This window comes from Mus pahari, chromosome 10 (genome assembly GCF_900095145.1).
Source record: "Mus pahari chromosome 10, PAHARI_EIJ_v1.1, whole genome shotgun sequence".
Taxonomy (NCBI): domain Eukaryota; kingdom Metazoa; phylum Chordata; class Mammalia; order Rodentia; family Muridae; genus Mus; species Mus pahari.
In genome coordinates, this window is record NC_034599.1 from 69,993,196 (window position 1) to 70,017,007 (window position 23,812).

The window sequence follows — 23,812 nt, forward strand, 5'->3', positions numbered from 1 at the left end:
CAGTCATTTGTAACTACAGCTCCAAGGGGGGATCTAGCGCCCCCCTGTGGCTTCGGCAGGCACTGCATAAATGTCATGCATATACACACTAGCAAGCAAACCATCCACACACATATATCCCCACACAAATACTCTCTTAAAAAAAGTGTGGGGTGTGGTTGTTTTGATTTGGGTTTTGTTGTTGTTTTAATGTGAGAAGTGCTTCTATGGGAGGTGGGTAGGAGCAGACAGTTTAACAGAAACACCAAAGGTCCTCTATTTCTAGAAGTTTACATCTGTCTTTGTTTATAGGAGCTGGATTACCCTGTGGACCCAGGGTCACTGCCTCCGCTTCGGAACCCTGACATCCTGGTGGGTGAGAATGACCTCACAGCCCTCAGCTACCTCCACGAGCCTGCAGTGCTGCATAATCTCAGAATCCGCTTCGCAGAGTCCAAACTCATCTACACCTACAGTGGTAAGGATACAGTACGACCCCCCGAGGCCTACGGTCTGCGTGTCCCAAGCACTCTCGATGCTGAGTGTTGAGAGTGTGTGTAAAAGGAGGTGTCTGTGTGAGGAGAACTGCTCGTGGGAACGATGATGGACTACGAGGAAAGATCACCCTGGGCTCGTGTCTGAGTCTCTCGACACATCCAACACACTTATTAAATTCTTGGGACATTGTTGTCATTATTACGTTTACATTGGGACTTTCAAAAACGCAGTTCTTTTCCCCATGGCTCACCCCATCCAGACATCAGAACAGCCTTAGAGGAAGGTGGCTGTCAGATAACAGATTCAGAGCACTGAGTGACCTTTCTCAAGTCAAGCAAAGGCTTTTAGTGAAGAACTGGGACTTCTGGAGAAAGCTGGTGGGGGGCGGGGCGGGTGTCTTCTTCTATTTTCTGTTGCTGTAATATAGAATATCTGAGACTAGATAACTTACAGAGAACAGAAGTTTGGCTCGTGGCTCTGGAGGTTTAAGAGCATAGTGCTGGCACCTACTAAGCGCCTGGTGCGGGTTTCCTGATGTGAGACAGAGTGAGTTTACAGTTGCCAGTCTCACTTCCACAGAGGCTGCTGTGGGGTCCCCAATCCTGGGGACCTCATCTGTGTTAATAACTCTCCAAAGATGGATCTCCAAGTGCTATTAATATGTGAGGGGTGAGCAGTAAGTTCCCAATCCCCTGACTTCTGGAAGGACAACCGTGGATAGGGGAGAACCCTAAAACCAAAGGCCAGCCATCTTGATTATGCCCTATAACCTATTTGCATCCAGTGTTTGACATAAAAAGAAGTGTGTATTCAAGGGGGAGGGCACCCGCAAAGGAGCAGATGAGGTAAAACCCCAGGCAAGTTTGCTAACCATGCCTCACCTCTCTCCTCAGGAATCATTTTGGTGGCCATGAATCCTTACAAACAGCTACCAATATATGGGGATGCCATCATCCACGCCTACAGCGGACAGAACATGGGTGACATGGACCCACACATCTTTGCGGTTGCAGAGGAGGCCTACAAGCAGATGGCCAGGTAGTGTGCTGCCAGACCAGCCTTCCTCGGCTCTGCCTGTTCTCGCTGCCTTTGCTCAGCCCTCACAGTGAAAGGAAGCTGGTTTGAGCTCAGAAGTCAGGTCTGTGTTTCCCTGCAGCCAGTTTGGCTCTGCAAAGTGAGATGTGTGTGGTTTATGGTCTGGTTTTGACCCAATTTAAGGAGGCAGAACCCACTGCCAGCTAAGCACAGTTTCTAGCCACAGGATTGGATTTTAACCTGACGTCCTCACCTCACTTTTACATGACCCTGTAGATTATACTACTGGACTTTAAAAAAAATCCTCTTGCTACAAAAGCACTGGGTTCACACTTCAAGCATCACCTTGGTACCCTCAGGACAGCCCATGGTACCCATGCCTTTCCACACTAACCTAACCCCCAGAGTGCCAGCTACCTGGCATATGCAGTGGGCTAAAGGGAGAGCTGGGGTTTTAGCCCAGATCTTCATGATTCTAAGTGTAAGTTATTTCTCCCATGACTGTCTTCTTGTCGTTCCATTGCCCTTGTCTGTAGGATACTGGAGAATAAAAACACCATCCTAAATTTGTCAAACACTTTACAGTTTGCAAAAGAATTTTCATGCCCAGCGGTCTCCTTCAGGTTTTGCCACACTCCTACAAAGTTCACTGTACTGCTATCACTCTTTCCATCTTGCATAAGAAACCGAGGCATGGGCTCTGGACCTGACTCATAGTTCTGGGTATAGCGACTGAATGGTCTTCATCTGAGGCAGACTCTAGCAGGCTCATTTCTGCTCTCCGCTTATGAGCAAGGGAGCCATGGTGACGTAGTAAACAAGGCATGATTCTCTCCTACAGGGAAGCCTAATGGGCAACCTGAGGCTAAATTTCACTTCTTTCAAGTCATCAGAGACTGAATGATCCCTGCCCCCATCCCTTAAGGGAGACCCATATCCACAGGGTCAAGCCGTCTCCTCCATCCCTACTTCACATGGACTAAGAGAAGGGACTGTCCTCCAGAGAATGGAACCCCCACAGAGCAACACTGTTCATGGGACACACCCACATGGCCACATAAGGCTGGCCTACCCTTTGACTATGCCAGTAGCTCAGCCTCTCACAATGTTCCCAAGAAGGAAGAAAGGGTGGATGTCTGAATTGCAGTAAGATTGCTCCCAATCATAGCGTATCCTGCTTCTGGGACTTTCTGGCTTCTGAAGACCTCCCAGAAACCCCTGGCAGATATTCTGATGTGACAGTTTGGCCATCATCAGTGTGAGGTCAGTGGAACTGCAGGGCTATGTCAGTTCCCAGCTTGAATCCGTGTCACTGGGATGAGTGAACTGAAGATAAAATGGGCTCGTGGTGGACTGGCTTGATGCTGGACTGAGTCATCTGCCTCTCTTGAGTGACTCTTGTCTGCAACCTTTCTAGGGTCTTCCTTTCCTCCTTTTTGAGAAGTGTACTGTGCCCCACGGCAAACTTTCATGACACAGAATCCCAGACTCATACAACTGTGAAGTTGCTAAGTGTGCCACAGGACTTTTGTGAGGCATACAGAGAACTAATGTAAAGTGTTCGCCCAGTGTCTACCACCTAAGCGGTGCCGATCCCACGTCAGCAGTATGCCACCATATTCCTATGACTTGAAAAACATGCAGCATTATTTTTAAAATATCTTCATTATGTAACAATGTGTAGGCTTACAGAACACATATGTCCCCCAAATATATTTTGAATCGTTGCTCTTAAAATAATATCAGTAGGATTTGCGGAAGTTGCTACTGGGGCTTGAGGAAGCTGTCCTGAGAACCTCTTTGGGAAGCTAGTCTGAGCCTGGCCAATTCCGGGGCAATTCAGTCTATCTCCTGTAAGCATGGCTCTTGGTACCTAAGCTTACACTTTGTCTAAGCAGTGTGTTTGATGTTGAGGCCCTGTTCTCCTCCTGGGAGGCTGAACTCCCAGACCTTCGAGAAGCAGAGGGCAGGCACAGAGCCCCTGGTGTGTGGGTTCCAGATAAACAGAACTTCTTACAGCCCATGAGATCCATTCTCTGAGTCGGGAATGTAGCCATTATGGCACGATGAGGAAAACTCATGGGAAGTCTGCACCCGTTTCCTATGTCTTCCCACCATGGTTTCTCCCTTGGCTGATCTTGCTCTGAATCTTTTCAGTGTGGTCTATCTTAGTCACAGTTTTGACTGTAAAGCCACACCCTTCTAGTGGTTGATAACCTTGGCCACGATATTGGGAACCTCAACACAAAAAGACAAAGGTCAGAGCAGGAAACACTGTGTGTTCTCTGTGGCCACAAATTTTAAAAAGCTAGAAGGAAGTTCATTGAATATTTGGACCCCTGGGGCAGTTTGTTAACATCCCATTTTCTAAATTAGACAGCCAGACACACACACATACATACANACATACATACATACATACATACACACATAGATGATTATAGATGATAGATAGATAGATAGATAGATAGATAGATAGATAGATAGATAGATACATGGATAGATAGATGATAGATAGGTAGATAGATGGTAGGATAGATAGATAGATAGATAGATAGATAGATAGATAGATAAAAGGTAGATAGATGGATGATAGATTAGATAGAAGATAGGTAGATAGATGATAGATTAGGTAGATAGGTAGAAGGTAGATAGGTAAATAGATGATAGACTAGATAGATAGAAGGTAGATAGATAGACAGATAAAAGATAGATAGATAGATAGATAGATAGATAGATAGATAGATAGATAGATAGACGATAGACAAATGAAAATGATACAGCCTTTTGTTTTGCTTTGTTGTCGTCATTGTTGCCATTGTTCTTTTTGTTTCTCTGTTTGTTCTAAGACAAGGTCTCTGGTAGCCCAGGTTGGCCTCTAATATCCTATGTAGCTGAGGATGACCTTGAACTTCAAATTCTCCTGCCTCCACTTCCTCAGTGCACCACCAAGCCTGGCTTATGGAGAACTGAGGGTCAAACCCGGGGCTTCATGCATGGTAGGAAATCACCATACTGGCCAAACCACCTCTCGCTACCTCCTACTCTCATCCTCTTCAGAGACAGGTCTTGTTACGTTGCCTTTTTAATGGAGAGAAGTTAAGCTTTCTTAGTACATCTCAGTGCCTCTCTCCTGTGTTGTTTTTAGGAACAATAGAAATCAGTCCATAATCGTGAGTGGAGAATCAGGAGCCGGTAAGACTGTCTCCGCACGCTACGCCATGAGGTACTTTGCTACCGTCAGCAAATCGAGCAGCAATGCCCATGTGGAGGATAAAGTCCTTGCATCCAATCCCATAACTGAGGTAGGCACAGCACCACTGAAGAAGGAGATGCTGAGGGCTGGAGGTGCAGGGGATGGGGGCGGGGAGGGAGGGAGCTCTGTGCATGAGCTATGTTGTTGATGAAACTTCTTCCCTTAAAGACCCAAGGAATGAGGGTGGCAAGAACAGGAATACAAGTTCTGTGTGTGCATGTTGTCACACACACACATAAAGTACTTTTTAAAAGAAATGTGGATGTGGGAAGGCACATTCAGTCCACAACAGCAAGATACATACGTTTCCATATTGCAAGTAGGAGACATGAAAAAGTAAGCTAACTTTTACAGCATTCTACAGACAGCAAAAATGGACCCCAGGGCTGTAAAGCCCAGAATCCGTGCTCCTTCAGGGAGCCAGGCTGCTCTTCTCCAGCTCCAAGCTTCTCCACTAACCTGCCCAGCATCCTTAAGTGACAAAGGGTGTCACTGGTCAACACTCCCGTAATTCTGAACCCTGTGTGTTCTAGGCTGTTGGAAATGCCAAGACCACCCGCAATGACAACAGCAGTCGGTTTGGGAAATACACAGAGATCAGCTTTGATGAGAGAAACCAGATCATTGGCGCCAATATGAGAACCTACCTCCTGGAGAAGTCCAGAGTTGTCTTTCAGGTGAGAAGGGAGGTGTTAAACTGGGGCTGGAAAGATGGTTCAATGGTTAGGAGCACTGCCTGCTCCTCTAGAGGTCATGAGTTCAATTCCCAGCAACCTCATGGCGGCTCACAACCATCTGTAGTGGGATCTGATGCCCTCTTCTGGTGTGTCTGAAGAGAACAACAGTGTACTCACATACATAAATAAATAAATCTTCTTAAAAGGTAATTTTTTAAAAGTCTTAAACCTCCTTGTCCCTAGCTCTAAATACTGCTTATGTACTCAGACCCATGGGACCCCCGTGGCGTCTGCAGCCAGAAGGATCTGGTCTGGCGGGCTTTCCTTTCCTCTTGGGGGGCTTTCCTTCCCTCTTGGGGTTCTTTACCTGTTCTTTCTTTTAAAAGCAAAAGTTGATGTTAGCTGTGGTCTCGTGAGAACTGAGGATAAAGGTTACTGGTTTTTGGATTGGGGAGAAAAGAAAACCCTTATAGTTGAAAAATCTGCCCTATCTTTCTCAAACATGAACACTGAAGCAGGCAGGGCCGCCAACCCGGCTTTCCTCTTGGTGAGAGAGGACATTAGAACTGGGGTGGGGGTTAGGGGTGGGGGGTGAAAGGCTTAACCGTGAATAAAATGGAGAAACTTCTTAAAATGCATTAGTCAGAGCAACAGGAAACCTTGAACGGCCCAATGATATCTCAGAACTTTCTGCTTATAAGAACGAGCCCATGCCTTTGCACAGAATATCTCCATGTAATAGTGTCCTGGGCTGTCTACTTGAAGGTCATCTCTGGGGCCCAGTTCTTGCTCATCGGTGACAAGGTCAGCCAGCTGTGAGCTGGCCACAGTGATCCTAAGTGTCCATCCAGACTGGTATCTAGGGGCCTCTAGTTGGAACCCTGGCATTTTCATTGGTAAAGGGTTTGAGTAATTTGAGATTTGTTTTGTTTTGTTTTGTTTTACAGTCAGAAAATGAACGGAATTACCACATCTTCTACCAGCTTTGTGCATCCGCACAGCAGTCAGAATTTAAACACCTTAAACTGGGTACGTGGTTGAAGGCACGTGAAATTCTCTTTTTCTGAAGGCATTTCAATTCTTAGTTAATTTCTTCCTTATTATAATATAACTTAAAAAAAAAAAAAACAACTTTGTCAGCTGGGTGTGCACCTTTAATCCCAGCACTTAGGGAGCAGAGGCAGGCAGATCTCTGGGTCCAAGACCAGGCTGGTCTACAGAGTGAGTTCCAGGACAGCCAAGGCTACACAGAGGAAACCCTGTCTTGAAAAAAAATATATGTTGTCTAAAAACATAGGACGGTCTTAATGAATGCATTAAAAAAATCAATTTGGCCAACTGTAGCACCATACATTGATGGTCTCAAAACTCAGAAAACAGAGGCAGGAAGATCACCACAAGTTCAAGACTAACCTGGTCTACTTAGCTATTTATAGGTTACCTAGGACTACATAATGAAACTCTGTCTGAAAGAGGGGGGGGGAGGAAGAGGGAGAACGGGCTGGGCAATCCCAGTCCAGTGCCTGGCTGGCATGCATGAAGCCCCAGCTCATTCCCCAGCCGGGCAAGTACAAAGCGTGCTGCACATGCCTAGAATCCCAGAAGTGTGAGGAGCTAAAACCAGAGCTTTAGGGTCAGCCCTGCCTTGAAGGCCCTGCTTCACTGTCCAATGAGGAACCCTGAATGAGGGGCCTTTGTTTTCCTGACTCTCAACTTCGGTTTCTATGATATCCTTGTAAAGTGTTTAATAGAGCCCATTAAGTGTGAACTTCCTTTCTTGTTCCTTCCTTCTCTCCACCCCCATCTCTCCCCCTCTCTTGGACAGGATTTTGTGATGTAACTCAAGCTAGCCTGGAACTTAGTACTGGGATGCGGGGCAAAGTGACCCTGCAAACCATGTGTGTCCGATTTCTGAGTTGTGGGTGGGGTTAATTGTCCTTTTTGGTTCCAGGGAGTGCAGAAGAATTCAACTACACAAGGATGGGGGGTAACACTGTCATTGAGGGTGTCAATGACAGAGCCGACATGGTGGAGACCCAGAAGACCTTCACGCTACTGGGTAAGGGACACCAAGGTGATACACACTCTGAGGACATAAGAACATGACTTGGCGGCAGGGTAAGGTGGTTGTGAACACACCTGGCTGCCCTTCCAGGAGACCTGGGTTTGATTCCCAGCACCCAGTGGGCAGCTCACAGCCACCTCTACCTCCAGTAACAAGTAAGGAGATTTGTCTTCTGAACTCCGAGGGCACCAGGCACTCACGGGTTCAGATACAAGGAGGCCAACACACATACACATAAAACAAATACAATTTTAAAATAAAGATCGTGATTGACCTCCGGCACTGACTTAGCTCTACCCAGACCCAGTCCCGCACATAAGCATAGAGTTGTAGACACAGTTCCCAATAGTGTACAGAGAAACATCTCCTAGGGCTAGTAATGGTGAGAGCCACTACTGGGCTGTGTGAGGTGTCAAACGCCTCAGGTAGTGACTGGGATGGGATCTGTTGTTTCCAACAGAGCAGCTTCTGCCCACGTCTGTGCAGACCTGCTCAAGCCCTGAGAGTGGCTCTCTCCTCGATTTTTCTGGGCACTGCCATATTAGACACAGATAGAGATCGCTGCCTGTTTCTGCCTTTCTGCGGCCCTTCCTGTCTTACAATGATCATGTTGCTGGCAGTTGTTGTGACCCTTGGTCTATGCCAACAAGTCCATACCCAGACTCCAGGGATGGGACCTGCACACTCAATCCCTGGTTTCTGATTCCAGCCAATGTGGTATTTAAGAGTAATGTTGTCTCAGGACAGACGGTGACTCTCTGAGGTTTAAAGTTTGTTCACATACAGTGTGGGTGAGTGTCTTGGTCAGGGTACCTATTCCTTCACAAACATCATGACCAAGAAGCAAGTTGGGGAGGAAAGGGTTTATTCAGCTTACACTTCCACATTGCTATTCATCACCAAAGGAAGTCGGGACTGGAACTCAAGCAGGTCAGGAAGCAGGAGCTGATGCAGAAGCCATGGAGGGATGTTACTTAGTGGCTTGCTTCCTCTGGCTTGCTCAGCCTGCTCTCTTATAGAACCCAAGACTACCAGCCCAGAGATAGCACCACCCACAAGGGGCCCTCCCCCCTTGATCACTAATTGAGAAAATGCCCCACAGCTGGATCTCGTACAGTGAGGCTACACGTTTTTGACTCTGAAAGACCTCATGGTCCCGAGACTTGGTTAAAGATCACAGAACGCTAGTGGAGTGCCCCTGGTTCTGTGGTTTCCTTGGCCTTTCTCAGTCACTCAGTCATTTGTCACATCAGCCACCTGCTGACTTGCCAAGGCTCAGCTGTCACTCAACTTGCAAACTAAATACTTTCATACACAAGGCTCTATGTACTTTTGGTCTGGTGTCTTTCATCTTTGAAGCAGAAAATTGGCATGGTATTGAGATGACTTAGAAACCTGCCTCCCAGGGAACCCAGAACCCCAGGTTTCCTCCATGGAAAGTTTACGTGACAACTACTGTTCTCTGGCACTCGGGGCCTGCTGGCTTGCTGGACAGCGAGGGCGGCGCTAACCTCCATTCTGGTCTCCACCCAGCATGAACCAGAGGGACATGTGATGGACAGTGATGGGAAAAGGACCCCAGCGTCTCCCCCACGCTCACAGGAGTGCCGCAAACACGCATGGCCGCATCCTGATCAGCACAGTGCAGTTCACAGCTGGCAGCCGGACGTGCAGCCCTAAGCTGCTGGCTTAGTTTATTTTTGGCACCAGGAAATGGGCCAGTTCCCTCTATTCCACACGCATCAGTCAAGATCCCAGAGGTATTATGTGACAAAGTCAAAACAGGGTTAGGGAGAGAGGGGGAGAGTTTATTTATGACTAGACCAACACAGAGACTGTGAATGAGGTCAGACAAACCAACAGAGACAGCAGGGACCCAGGACAAGTGGGAGAACATTCTTGAATTCTTCCTGCTCATTGTTGTTCTATGAGCCTGAAAGGAGATTGAGGGCCACACTGCACAGAGGAGCTGGGGAAGACATGCTCAGAGCATCCTTCTGCTCCACCTACTGCTCATCCCCCCTCTGCCGCCTGCTCCTCCTGCTCTTCCTATTGGTCACCAGCATCTTTGTTGCCATAGTTACCACACTGCCTTCATTGTCGTGGTTACTGTTGTCATCTTCCCCCACTTGTCCCTTTTTCTTCTGCCCTGCCCCCCTTTCTCTCCTTCTAAAGCTTTCCTTTAATCAGACACTGCAGAGAGACTCAAGGGCACAAGAGCCCATTGCCTTGATCCACAGGGATTGGTCTGTGGGGACTGGGGGGACAAATGTCATCTCACCTTAAGAAGGATTCTGGGAGCTTATGAGCAAAGAGAAAAAGAAAACCTTTAAATTAAGTATATAAACTATACCAGTGCCTAGTCTCACTTAAAATGGATGCTTAACAGGAGTTGTCTTTCTTTGCTGTTGTTTGGTTCTGCGTTTTGTTGTTTTCCTTTGAGACAGGGTCTCATGTAGCCCAGCCTGGCCTTAAACTTGATACATAGGGTGATCTTGAACTTCTAATTCTCCTGCCCCCACCTCCCGAATGCCTCAGTTACAGAAATGCTCCACTATGCCCCGTCAGTGTGATGCTAGGAATAAAGCCCAGGGTCCCCTGCATGCCAGGCAAGCACTCTACCAACTGAACTACACCCTCAGCCCCAGATACAAGTTGAACTCTCCAGCAGCCAAGGAGAAAGGAAACACTTCCTGCACCCCCCCATCCTTCCCCCTCAACTGCCGCATTCTTATCTAGGATAGGAACTGTGAAGAGCTTGTCACTAAGTCCACTTCACACTCCTACCCCATGAAAAGCTCACTTCACACCCCTGCCCCATGAAACCTCTGTTTTATACCCCTGTCCCATGAAAAGCCCACTCCAAACCTTTGTCTCGTGACAAGCTCCCTTCACACACCTGTTCCATGAAACCTCACTTCACACCCCATCCCAAAAAAGCTCACTTCACACCCCTGTCCCAAGAAAAGTCCACTTCATACCCCTGCCCCAACTCCTGGCACTGCAACTAGGGAGTCTTAGAAGCCTCCAGGAGCTGTAGGACGTAGGAGAATGGCAGTGCCTTGACTCGGAGAATGTTTACTTTCCAGGATTCAAGAAAGATTTTCAGATGGATGTTTTTAAGATCGTAGCTGCCATCCTACACCTGGGCAATGTGCAGGTCACCACGGTGGGCAACGAGAGGTCTTCAGTCAGTGTAAGATTCATGTTCACTTTGCGCTTCCTGGGTGTGAAGGTCAGTGGGGCACCGTTCATGGCTCACTGGCCGCCACGGTTGAGACCAGCCATGCTTGGACCTGCTAGACAGGCTGGTTTAACAGGAACGAGGAAGAAAGCTTTCCAGGGGTTGTCTTATTCCCTTGTCACAGTGCATGCATGCCGTGAGTGTGTGTGTGCATGCGTGTGCCATGAATGGGTTTGTGAATGTGTGAGTGTGCATGTGTGTGTGTGCATGTATGCGTGTGTGTGCCATGAATGTGTGTGTGTGTGAATGTGTGCATGCATGTGTGTCCCATGAATGTGTGTGTGAATGTGTGTGTGTGTGTTGGGGGCTGTGCTATGTGTTCTTTTATTCAGCAACATCTATGGAGCCCACTGTGCCAGGGATTGTTGTAAGCTCTGTGCAACACCATCAGAGGGAACAGGGAACAGGAAGTCCTGACCTCACAGGGGGGTGTGGTCTGGAGAAAGTAGGGAAGCCTCTCTACCATAGGTTGAGGGTAGGCAGTGGGTCTCGCTCCTCTCCACAGTTCTCCTGCTCTCCAGGGCACCGGGTGGCTGGGGTCTACTTCTTGCCCTCCTCCAACTCAAAACTGCCCCTCCCTCCACCGGTGTCCAGGCCTTGCAGAGTTTGCCTGTCCTCAGATGACTGGGATATTGGGAGAGCTGAGTATCATGTGGTTGTGGCTCTGACCCTTTCCTGCCAAACTCCCATAGAGTAAACATGGTTCCCACCCAGTCACCCTGAGCACTGTCGCACCAGGTTTGCCATTGCGGCAGGATCTTAGGAAAGAAGTCTAAGACTCTTTTTAAAAAAAAAAAAAATTATTAAATTTTATGTGCATGAGTGCACCCCTTGCATGCCTGCTGCCCAGGAGGCTGGTAGAGAGTGTCAGCTCCCCTGGAACTGGAACGACAGACAGTGGTGAGCTGCTATGTGGGTCCTGATACTCAGCCCTCCATTGCCCCGAAGAGCAGCCAGTGCTCTTAACTGCTGGGTCTTCTCTCCAGCCCCAGCGAAGACTTTAGGAAAAATGGAGCCCTATCATTTTGACCCTGACTTTGGTACAACATATAATTCATTTATGTCGGGAGCTTAGAATGTCAAACAAACTGAATTTTGGTGAAGCTCTCCTAAAAGTCCACTGGCTGCTGCCTTTGGGTTTCCCCTTCCTCGCAGAGAAGCTCCTCGAACTCAGTGTTTTGACTTTAGGTGTTTGGTCCTTTCTTAGACAGAAAGGCTCTGCCAATCCCTTCCCCAGAGAGGATGTCAGGCAGGGCCAGGAGGAAGGGCTATGCCTTTGTGTCAGGGTTGTGGCTGCGGCAGGAAGGGTGAGGTGAAGAGCAAGGAGGAGGCGGGGCCACTTGGGGGTTACATCTTTTTCCCTCCACTTTCTGAGCATTTAAAGAGCAGTCACTGTGATAGTCCTATCTTGGGAGGAAGGATGATGTGTGCAGTCACATGGAACCATGCTCCCCAGCCAAGTGGCAAGCGCTGGAGGCAGTGCATGCTGGTTAAGGCAGATAGCATCCCCTATCCCCACCTCTGCAGGCCAGTGCAGCATCTCTCATGTTCAGACTCAAGAAGCGAGAAGTCATTTTGTATATTCAGGAGCCTCCTCCATCGGCTCTGATGTCAGCTGAGAAGTTAGCTCAGGCTAGGAACTCCTCCCAGGTCTATCTGGTAACAATCCCTTCCAGGGCTCACCTAAGGGAATCCTGGCCACATTAGCTGGCCACAGGGTTGGTGTACAATCCTATGCTGACAGCGTATGGCTGGAGAAGTCAGAGAGGTGTGGAAGAGGGGGCGTGGTTGGATAGATGGATGGAACAGGCCCGCTGGCTTCCACAGCCAGAGTGAAGAGACTCAGAAAGACACAGCCAGGCCTCTAGGCATCACTGCAGCAGGGAGGGTGTCACCACAGCCTCCGGCTCTACTCCGGCCTTAGTTTCAATCACAAGGCCTGAATATCTCACTCAGTCTTGGACAGACTTGGCCAGAGGGGGGCGGTATTAACTTTGGATGGCTGGGTGACCCTGATAGGGCTTGTGTTTGTTTCTTGAAGGAGGATGACAGTCACCTGAAGGTGTTCTGTGAGCTCTTGGGCCTGGAGACCAGCAAAGTGGCTCAGTGGCTGTGCAACAGAAAAATTGTGACCTCCTCAGAAACAGTAGTAAAGCCCATGACCAGGTCTCAGGCCATCAACGCCAGGGACGCGCTGGCCAAAAAGATCTACGCTCACCTGTTCGACTACATTGTCGAGCAAATCAACCAGGCGCTGCACTTCTCAGGCAAGCAGCACACTTTTATTGGTGTTTTGGACATTTATGGGTAAGATTCTCTTCTGCCTGCCTGCCTTTCCTCCTTTAAATGTCAAGCGCCCCACTGTTTTTAAGTTGTACCCTTCCACTTGTCTTGCTTGTTTTGAAGATGATTTTATTTTTCTTTGTTGAATGTAGAGATGTTAAATATCGCTCCTGGGTCACGGTGTCCTTTCTGTATGTAGAGTGTGCGTTGAATAAATGACAAACCAGGACTAGGGAGATTTCTTAGCCGGCAAAATGCCTGCTATACAAACAGTTTACGTTTGGACCACATCATTCATGTAAAAAGCCAGGCACAGCAAAGCACAGGGGAGGCAGAGGATGGCCAGCATAGCATACCTGATGGGCTCTAAGTTCCACTAAAGACCCTGTCTCAAAAAGTTAGGCTGAGAGGAATGGTGGGAGATACCCAACATCGACCCCTGCCTTCCATGTGCGTACGTGTATAGCCACATACAGTAGCACTTGTATACAGTAAATGCTAAGCTAATCATGGCCACCAAACCTCACTGTGTGACGGACAGGTCCTGTGGTAGGTGGCTTCTTGGTCTTCAAGCCACCTGGAAGCACCCCCACGTTAGAGAGATAACAACCAAGGCTTGGAAGAATTAAGCTGTTCACACCAGGTCCCTTGGCAGGGGGATGTGGGCCATGTAGGTCCCCTACAGGCCCCTGAGGTCCTGAGCCCTGCCATCCCCTCCTGTTCCCCAGGGGAAGTGCCAGTTATTACTGCTCAGTGTCCTCACACACCTGCCTTCCTGTCCTTTCCTGAGAGATAAGGGCTCGGGTCACCCCACCCCTTCTTCAAACATCGCAAAGCTTGGGCCACTTTGGAGTTTGGCTCCATCTTTCTCTCTGCTGTGTCGCGCTTTTCTGATCCCGGGTCCAGCTCCTGTTGAAGGTGCTTGCCGAAGGCAGGGTGGAAGCTGGCATGGAGGTGATGCCAGGGGGCTTTCTGGTTGTCAGAACCCCCCTCCTGTCCCCGTTCCTGCCACTCTCTCGGGACCACTCTACCTTCTCCGCACGACACTGGGAAGATTGTCCCAGGAAAGGCTTGATGCTTTCCATCAATTAGGGGCTCTCCCCCACACGGAGGGAGGGCACTGGGCCTTCACACAGAGGGAGGGACAGTCCTTCAACTTTTCACTCAGGTAGAGCCAGCTGTTCCAATACCTGTTCCAGGTGTTGAGGGGAGATACTGAAGGGAGTGACTGTTTAATATAGATTTTAGCTGATTACTTATGGCTCACAAGAAAACCTAGCAACAGTATGAAAATGCTAATACAGGACTGGGTTAGGCTAGTAAATTATTTACCTTATCTCATCCCAAGAAATAATTTGAGTAACCAGTAAAAAATTGAATAAAATTGGAAAAGAGTAGCCTGGTTTAAAAAAATCTTACATTGAGGTGGGAAGCGTTTGCTGTATTTTCCAGAACTTGCCTTTAAAAATAGCAGACTTCTTAGCTTAGGGATATATTTCTTCATTTTTTTTAATGATTTATTTTTATAAATATGTGTATGTGTGTACACGTCAGTTTGTGCATGTATGAGTGCAGTACCCATAGAGTCCAGCAGAGGGCGTCCTATCCCTGTCACTGGAGTTACAGGCAACTGTGAGCCACTCAACATGGGTACTGGGAACTGAACTCTGTCCCTCTGCATTAACAGTCCGTGCTGTTACCTACAGAGCCACTTGTTTATGCTTTTACCTAACAAATAAGTACTTGCCAGGCACTGTGTGATGGAAGGTCCCTACCTTCTGGGGCGTCATTTTACTGGTGAAGGAGGCAAAGAAGTCAGGGTGATTACTGTGAGAGAAATCAAGAATGTGCACACATGTGTGCACACACACATGTGTGCATGAGTGTACATGTGTGTGTGCGTGTGCATGTGTGCATGAGTATTAGGATGGGAGACGGGATTCAGATCCACAGAGTTCCAGGCCACTGTAATGAAGAACTTGGGTCTTGCAGCTGAGCAGCCTACTATATGATAAAAGTGTTTTCACATTTAAAAACTTGTCAGAGTCCATTAAAATTTCTAGTTGGGAAATGAAACTCTTGGACAGTGGTTATGAAAATGGTCCACGAATTCACAGCTCCACTCTAAGTGGCAGCTCTTGTGGCCCAGGGTGAATCACTTCCTAGCACTGTGGCCTCTGGGTTCATCCGGGTCCTAACATGTATCGTGCCTTCTGAAAGAACTGAGCTCAGCTTAACCTGGACATGACAATGGCTGCCAAGAAAAGTTAGCATCCTTTAACACAGATAACACTGCAGCTGGGAGCTTTGAGGTTCAAAGTGCAAAGTGAAGGAGAATTTTTATTTTTGATGTCCCAGACTATCCTGCGCTTACGTTCTTTGGACCAGGCTTGGAAGTGCCTGGATCTGAGGTTAGACCTCTGGGCTAGCCTCTGTAGCACTCTAATGTCACGTTTTCAGAGCACAGAGAACCTCTCCTGCAGGACTATCGGACAGTCAGATGGAAGAAGTCACCAAGCCATCTTGAGCCTTAAGCCCTGGTCTTGGTGCAAACCACTGTCACAGACCTCTGGCATCTTAAGCCACAGTTCCCTGGGTTTTAAACTTCAGCTCACAGTACCTACAAAGGATCATTGTTTGACAGTGTGCCCTGGTCTGGTCCCTCCCAGGTCCAAGCCGGCTTCCACTTCTGGTGCGTGAATGATACAAAGAATGATAAATGGTCACCCTGGAGCTAGAGCTGTCCGGGAACCTATGGTAGGGCAGTGACCCCCATAAGACCAGAGCCACAAGGGACAAAGCCTTGGGCATGGAGAGGAGGGTGGAAGATGGGGATGCAAGCTGCCTTTTGGGTACCATTTACTGTCCCCTGGGTCTCACCATGGCTTCTTGGACTCTGACCCTTCCTGAAACAATGATGATGATGATGTTATATTAATCCCCCACCTGAGGCAGAGTTAGAGCAAAGAGAAGTGAGGCACACAAAGGCCTGCATCTCTAAAGGCTTCCTCCCTGCAGGATGCTCATCCCCGCTCCCCACCTCCTGCCCCCGCTCCCCCTTCCCCCACCCCCCCACCCCCCGCCCGCCCGAGGAGTCAGTGTACACTGTAGTAAAATGTGCACTGCAGCCTCCTTGTGAGAATCAGCTAATGTGAAATCCTGGCCTAGGCTCACGTGTGGCCACTGCTGGCAAGAGCTAAGTGAGGCTGGTCCTTAAGACAGTCCTGTTTATCACGGGCCCCAGGGGGCTCGCTGCTGTGCAATAACCAGCCAGTCCCCATCTTTGTATTCTGCCCGACTGCTCCAGGATCTTGAGTTTACAAGTCAGTCTCCTGGGTAACCCTAGAGACAGCTATTAAAGCCTGAAGACCAGGCAGGGATGTGTGTGGCTTCCTGCTGGGCTGAGATATTAAATGACCTTAGAGTTTTGTTCCAGGAACTCTGAAAGCCAGCCTGGGGAGGGCAGAGTTGTCCTGACTGGCCCCTGGATGGTCAGAGAGAGAGAGAGGAGAGAGAGTGTTCTCCCATTGAAAGCTCAAGCATTACTGCCCATCAGACTCAGTGCTATGCCCTGAGAAGTGGAGCTCACCCCTCAGCCATTTTCCATTCTGTAGAGGGAGGACAGTAATGCTGACACCTGTGTTATATGGGTTAATCAATATGCCGCTTGCTTTAGACAGGTCTGCTCTAATGTCTGGCTTGGGGAGAGAATCGCGTACAGTCAGATTTGTTGCAGGAGACAACCAGTGGGGGAAAGGGTAGTTTGTCCACTGATTGTCAGCTTAGAAGGAACCAGCAAGCAGCTTTGAAGTAGTTTAAACTTGCCAAAAACATAGCAAAACTCTTAAGCTATGGAATTGTTAAACGCACGCGCGCACACACATACATTGAGCTACAATGAGCATCTAGGTTCTGGGCTTGCTTTCATTTTAATTTGTTCAACTGTGTTTCAGTTTTGAGACCTTTGATGTAAACAGCTTTGAACAGTTCTGCATCAATTACGCTAATGAAAAGCTACAGCAGCAGTTTAACCTGGTAGGTGACCTTTGGTCTTCCTGGGCCCGATGCTCAGCCCTCTGCGTGCATGACTTGGGCATGAGCCTTTTCTGGTTCCTCATTCAGAAGTCCAAGCATGCATGGGTTGATAAATTTTAAAAATGTTCCTGATAGTTAGAGCTATACATTGAGTTGCTATGCCGCTCTGTGGCTATATCTTGAAACTGCACCACCATCTTTGACTTCCTTTTTGGAACAACTTGTGACACTTTCCTCCTCATCTGTCACCTGTTTCCTTCATCCTCCAGGAGGAGCCTCCCTAAAACCCTGGATTCTAGCATAGGTTTCACACACTGCCTACCTAGCCGACCACCTCTGTGGCTGCCCTGCCCTGGCTGGGCTGATTCAGGCTAAGGAAGCTGCTTTTGTCCCCAGAGAGCAGCAGTGGCCCACAGCCACTGGGGCTCAGGGAGCTGTGTTGGTGGTGACACTTGTTGGCCCAGGCCTGACATACTACTGGAAGTGGAGAATTCACTCGGGATGGTGTTAGGGTGACAGCCAGACCCACAGGAGACATCTTGGTGGCTCTGTCCTGGGGAGGGGGCATGGGCAGTGTTCCAGGGTCTTCCTGATCACAGAGCAGACCTTCATCTGCACCTTCTAGGCTTGCATCAAGCCCTTCGTGTCTCTTTAACGTTGTCTAATGTCTGCCTTATCTCTGGGGTCCCCAGCACGTCTTTAAACTTGAGCAAGAGGAATACATGAAAGAGGACATCCCCTGGACACTGATCGACTTCTATGACAACCAACCTGTTATTGACCTGATCGAGGCAAAGATGGGCATTTTGGAGTTGCTGGATGAAGAGTGCTTGGTAACTGACAGAGTAACTGGGCTTCTTTTTCAGCGTCTGAGTAGCTCCGGATGCTCACACCGCCGAGCGGCCCTCTTGGAGCTGTATATGAAAAGCCAGATGTCTTACTCATTTGGTTGGATATTAAATCTGAGACACTCATGTGGACCTTGAACCCTGGGGGCATGACACTCCTGCGTATGGTGGAGGGGGAGGTTTATTGCACGTGAATGAATAAAAGATATAGGGAAAAAGGGAATCTGGCGGCTCCTGAGTACGGTAGGGGAGAATTTATTATAGATATGCGCGAGAGCACAGCCAGAGCCAAGGACATCTGGGAGAGTCCAGAGTAGACCTGACCATGAGCTGGGCCCGTGTGACGAGCGGGGGAGGGTAAAGGAGAGGGGAGAGCAGGGGAACCAGGTACTGCAAGCCAGGAGGCCCCAAAGGTACAAAGAGAGCGGGTAACCAAAATGGTTAGATTACATAGAGAAGGGTAACCCAGCCTCCTACGGGGCAGGGTTGGCCATCCAGGAGGGCCTTGGAACAGGTAGGGACTGAGGGATGCAGAGTGAACCCAGCAGCCAGGTCCCCTTTGCTAAGTTAAATAGGCACTCCAGCCGTTTGTCTGGGATTTGAAATGTTATTAGAAGATATGAGGGAAAGAACAACCAGAGGCATCCGGAAGGGTCCAGACTGAACTGGGACATGAGAGGAGAGATGGGGCAAGAGAGGAAAAAGAGTAGGGACAGAGAGGAGTCAAGAACTGAGAGACCAAGAGGCCATGTAGCCAAAAGGGCTGGGGAATAGGCAAGAACAGCTGACGGAAGGCAGTGAAACCCAGGAGATGGAGAGATGGAGAGTATGGGGCGGGTGTGCCAGCCAGGATGGCCTGCAGCAGGTACTAGTGAGCAGGGACTGGGGGCAACTGATGGCTTGGAAATGCCAAACAGGCACCTCAGGTAGCCATTTGTCCTGGTACCAGGCACAACCCCCAGGGTGACATGGAGCAAGGAGGTTATCTTGGAGGCCAGCATGCAGACAGATGTATGGGGCATGCAGTGAATGGCTCCACCCCGTGTTTAGTGTGAGTCACCCGGAGGGGGAGGGAGTGTCAACACCACGTGATTCCAGAGAACCCCTAGGAGTTTGGCTAACTTGTGCCCTTTGGGAGGAGTGTCACTTAAAGGTGGGTCAACCCAGCACTGCGCCCCAAGAACAAACAATCCCCTGGAGGGTGTGAATGGGCTTGCAGCGGTAGCTTCCGACACCCCTCCCCACCCAAAGATTTATTTGCTTAAAAATAATGATACACTATGTCAGGTCCAAAGGAAACCAAACAGTTAAAGGCGGCACCTGTTAGCATACCAAAATGCATGCAGGCCTCCAGGTTCATTCCGTCCCTGTGGGCTCCCCTCAGCTCTCCTCACCCCCACCCCACCCCCACCCCTCCATCCCCACCCCTCCACCTCCACCCCCACCCCCACCCCCACCCGTCCTAACCATCTCTAGCTCACAGACTTCCCTTCCCCAGCTTCTCAATCCATTTCAGCTCTTGACCCCCTCTCTCTTGACCCTCTCTCTAGCACTTCTCTCTTGGTCCTCTCTTCTCGTCCCCTCTCACTCTTCTCTCTCTCTCTCTCTCTCTCTCTCTCTCTCTCTCTCTCTCTCTCTCTCTCTCTCTCTCTCTCGGCCTGCTTCAGTCTGCTAGCCATATTCTGTCTACTATTTTCTCTACCTGCTTGGGACTCTTCAAGATGCCTCTGGCTCCGCTCTTACCTCATATCTACAATAAAAACCTTCCCCTCAGCCATACCTTGTAGCAAATCACGTCCTCATTTTTATACACAATAAAATGACCACTTCTCTGTGGGTCCTTCCTGGAATTCTTGGCTCCACGGTTCTTCCTGGTCACCTTTTCCAGCACCACCTAAGCACCAGCCCTTGCAGGCATCAAGCCAGTGTTCTAGAATTTTCTAGAGGCCAGAGTATTGAGGTTAAGGTAGACTTCACGTACTTGTAAGTCCTGGAGGTGACCTGGAAGTCACCGAGCCACAGTGGAGTATGGGATTTACCCTGTTTGGGTTGAGTTTAACTAGTGGTGTTTAAACGCCAGCATTAGAAACAGGTTTTTCAAGGAGCTTAGCTGGAGGAAGTATGGCCTTGGTTATGGGAGGCAGGAAACCCAGATAAAATCTATTTTCCTCTGAGATGGGGGTAGGGAGGACACAAACCTGGTGTTGTCCTTCTCGTTCTGCTGGGAATGGAGTCAGGGTCCCATCCTGCTCCTCTATCCCTGAACTTGGAAGCTCCTGTGAGAAGAAGAATAAAATACTGCCTATTCTGGTTTATGCAAGTCCTCAATCCCAAGACATGACAGTGGTGTAGCCATTTAACTACTGTGATAATATTTCATATGTTTGTTCATAATAAAAATGTATACAGATTAATAAAGTCAAAGATACAGGAATGTTTAGAATTGCTTAGAGCAGTGGTTCTCAACCTGTGGGTTGTGACCCCTTTGGGGGGAGTTGAACAACCCTTTCACAAGAGTTGCCTAAGGCCATTGGAAAACACAAATGTTTACATTACAATTCATAACAATAGAAAAATTACAGTTTTAAAGTAGCAACAAAGGTAATTTTATGATTGGCGGTTACCACAACATGAATTAAAGGGTCAAAACATCAGGAAGGTTGAGAACCACTGGCCTAGAGGAAGAAGGTCCCCTGACTTGCAGTGGCCTCCTGAGGCAGCAGATGACCTTGGTGCCCCCAAATCAGCTTCTTCCCTCCCTCTGGACATCTTTCATCTCATGTCCATACCTGAGATTTCCTTGCTTTCTCTTCCAGCTGCCTCATGGCACCGATGAAAACTGGCTTCAAAAGCTGTATAACAATTTTGTCAACAAGAACTCATTATTCGAGAAGCCTAGAATGTCAAACTCATCCTTCGTCATCCAACATTTTGCTGACAAGGTACAGTGACATCTTGACCAATGTGCCATACCCAGGTCAGAACTTTTCTGGTGTGGTTGGATTCCAGTCCCACTGAGGGGAGCTGGGGAGACAACTGGTCAGTAAGGTGTCTGGCTTACAAGCATGAGGACCTGCGTTCGATCTCTAGATCCCTTTGTAAGACAAACCGGGCATGGTGACACACATCTGTAATCCATTAGGGGAAGGTGTTTTACTGCAGGTAAAAGAGAGAGAAAAATCCAGAGGCACCTGGAAGAGTCCAGAGCAGAAAAGGAAGCAGGCTAGGCATGCCCAGGACTAACATGGAGAGAAGGGAGATAGTGGATAGATAGCAAGAGGGAATAGTAGATAGAGAGCAAGAAAATAGCAAGAGAGAGAGAGAGGTGATATAGCAAGATAGAAAGAGCAGGACTAGAAGAGAAGAGCCGGTATAAGAACAAGTATCTGGGGGAGATGCTTCCTAGTGGAATACATCCTAGAAGTATCTCTGGTGAACTGGAGCAGGCCTGCGGGTTTGTGTCGGAAGCCAGCTCCAACACCACAGGACAGGTAAACTGAGGCAATTGATCGCTCAGCAGACTTTTCTCTGAGGGAACAAAACTTGACTCACAAGTTCCTGAGCAATGCTGGCTTATATCTAAACACCAGAAATCTTTCTGTAGTCCAAATTGAGTTTATTTCTGGTAGAATTCATGCTTAGTGCATCTAAAGCCCTGGGGTTGATCCCATATACTACAAGGAAAAGAAGGGGAGAGAAGAACCGGGCTTGTACCTGATGCTTGTGCTCTGGCCTCTCTCTGCGCAGGTGGAGTACCAATGTGAAGGGTTCCTGGAGAAGAATAGAGACACTGTCTATGACATGCTGGTTGAGATCCTCAGAGCAAGCAAGGTCGGCAGGGTCCCCGGGGTGCAGGCTGTTGCTCATTGTGAAGCTCACACAAGGAAGGGTAGAGCTGGAGAGAAAGGAGCTACTGGGCAACAATGGCACCTCCAAGTGGTGTTTTTCATTTCCTTCTTTTTCCCAGTTGAATAGAATTCCAGTATATCCATGCACCACATTTTATCTGTTTTAGAATTGGGGGTAAAGTGTTTTAGCATCTGAAAAATTGTCAGTTGTACCCATGCAGATGACAGAAGGGGGACAGTTAACACAGCTGGCCGGCTGGGAAAGCACAGGTCACAGTTGGCTCCTTCACTGACTCACAGGAGTGTGGGACTAGCTCGGGGTCAGACCGTGGAGTCCCTCACTTCCGGGGATACAGCAGTGACCATGCCTGATGAACAAGGTCTTCTCAGGGGCACCCAAATTCTAGTGACAGGCATGTCCCTTCGCACATACACAAGCAGTGTGAGCGTCCCACGACACTCAAAAGAAATCCAAAATGAAGGAGCTGGGGAGATGTCAGTGAGTGAAATGGCTGCCTCACCAAGCACAGGGACTTAAGTTTGATCTTCAGCACCCATGTCAAATAAAAAACAAAACACAAAACAAAACAAAACGACAACAACAAAACCCCCACTTGCCTGTAGTCCCAGCACTGTGGAGGCAGAGACAGGCAGAGGTCTGGGGCTTGTTGACCAGCTGGAGTAGCCAAGTTGCCAAGTTCCAGAGGTTCAGTGGGAGGTCTCATCTCAAAATGTAAGGCAATGAATGACTGAAGACACAGCCAATGTCAGTGCATACACACGCGCGCACACACCAGCACACACATACCAAAAGGAAAGGGAGGGAGGGAAGGAGGGAGGGAGGGAGGGAGAGGGAGGGAGAGGGAGGGAGGGAGGGAGGGAGGAAGGAAGAAAATCAAACCAAGGATAGTGAGTGTGGCTTTGGGCATCGGGTTCTAGAATCTAGAATGTGGTGTGATGAACATTATCCCCAGATGAATGCCTTGTGGCCGTTTTCTTTCCCACTTCAAACCTTTCCTGATAAAAACTTTGAGAAGATACTTCACAGATAGGCCTTGGTTTTGTAGTCATTTGGTCTACATTTATTTCCCTCTCTCAGAAGATCCAGTCTCCTACTTAAAGTGCTCACATCCTTTGACAGTTCCCTAAAGGAGCCCAGGCAATAGCCCTGATGAGTATCCACAAATGCAGTACTCAGGGAGGTGGCTTGGGGAGCATCCGTGGTGAAACTTGGTGAATCAGTTAACTTCCTTTGCTGGTTACTTAGCCCCAAGCTTACCCTAGGGTCCCGTCTGGAAGGTGGCTCACAGACTGAGTCTGTCTCCTGACAGGTGGGAACTCCAGACTCAGTCGCTGCCCGAGGGCACAGGGCCCTGCTTTGAGGCCGTTAGCCACTCTAAGAGAATGAAGAGTAACAGAAGACAGACACTTGACACGACTGATGCACGGCAGAGTATAGATGCCTCAGAAGAGGAGCAAATAAAGATGCGAGAGCAGAGGCAGGACCAAGGCCAGCCTGGGCTAGACATTCATAACAAGGTGTAGGTCAGCCAGGGCTATACAGTGAGACCCTGCCTCAAAACCCAAAGGGATCTGAGACGCTAGCTCTGTCAGTAGGTGCTTGCCGTATAATAATGAGAGCTTGAATCTGAAGCCCAGAACCCTCGTGAAAATGCCGGTCACAGTGGTACACACACATAACCCCAGCAAGTGGGGAGACAGGAACAGGGATTTTACTGGTCTTCCTGTATTCTGATTTGGGTAAGCTCCAACGCTCTGTGAGAGGCCCTGTCTTAAAAATAAGGATAGACAGCGTTCTTGAGGTGCAACACCTAAGATTGTCCTTTGGCTTCTATATGCATGTGTTGCATATGTACATGCGCGTTCACACACATGAGCACACACACTATACATAAAAGCATCCACATGTGCACATAGATATCGGGATATGGGTCCAACATTGTAAGCAGGGTGTGGCCGGATGACGCTCTAACGGCCTTGATTTATAAGTGGGGCTTGGATCTGCAGAGAGAGGATGCTGGAC

At 48.7% G+C, this 23,812-nt stretch overlaps 1 protein-coding gene across 1 annotated transcript in view; it reads left to right on the plus strand.

The window, feature by feature from the left end:
* The window catches only part of Myo5c (myosin VC), a 71,654-nt gene that overhangs the window by 12,824 nt on the left and 35,018 nt on the right, over positions 1-23,812 (plus strand). The window contains exons 3-14 of the mRNA XM_029543842.1: positions 292-457; positions 1,371-1,515; positions 4,661-4,817; positions 5,302-5,445; positions 6,393-6,474; positions 7,397-7,504; positions 10,600-10,706; positions 12,796-13,061; positions 16,991-17,072; positions 17,765-17,905; positions 20,737-20,862; positions 21,668-21,751. Of these exons, the coding sequence (XP_029399702.1) occupies positions 292-457; positions 1,371-1,515; positions 4,661-4,817; positions 5,302-5,445; positions 6,393-6,474; positions 7,397-7,504; positions 10,600-10,706; positions 12,796-13,061; positions 16,991-17,072; positions 17,765-17,905; positions 20,737-20,862; positions 21,668-21,751 (1,608 nt within the window). The remainder of the gene's footprint in view (positions 1-291; positions 458-1,370; positions 1,516-4,660; positions 4,818-5,301; positions 5,446-6,392; positions 6,475-7,396; positions 7,505-10,599; positions 10,707-12,795; positions 13,062-16,990; positions 17,073-17,764; positions 17,906-20,736; positions 20,863-21,667; positions 21,752-23,812) is intronic.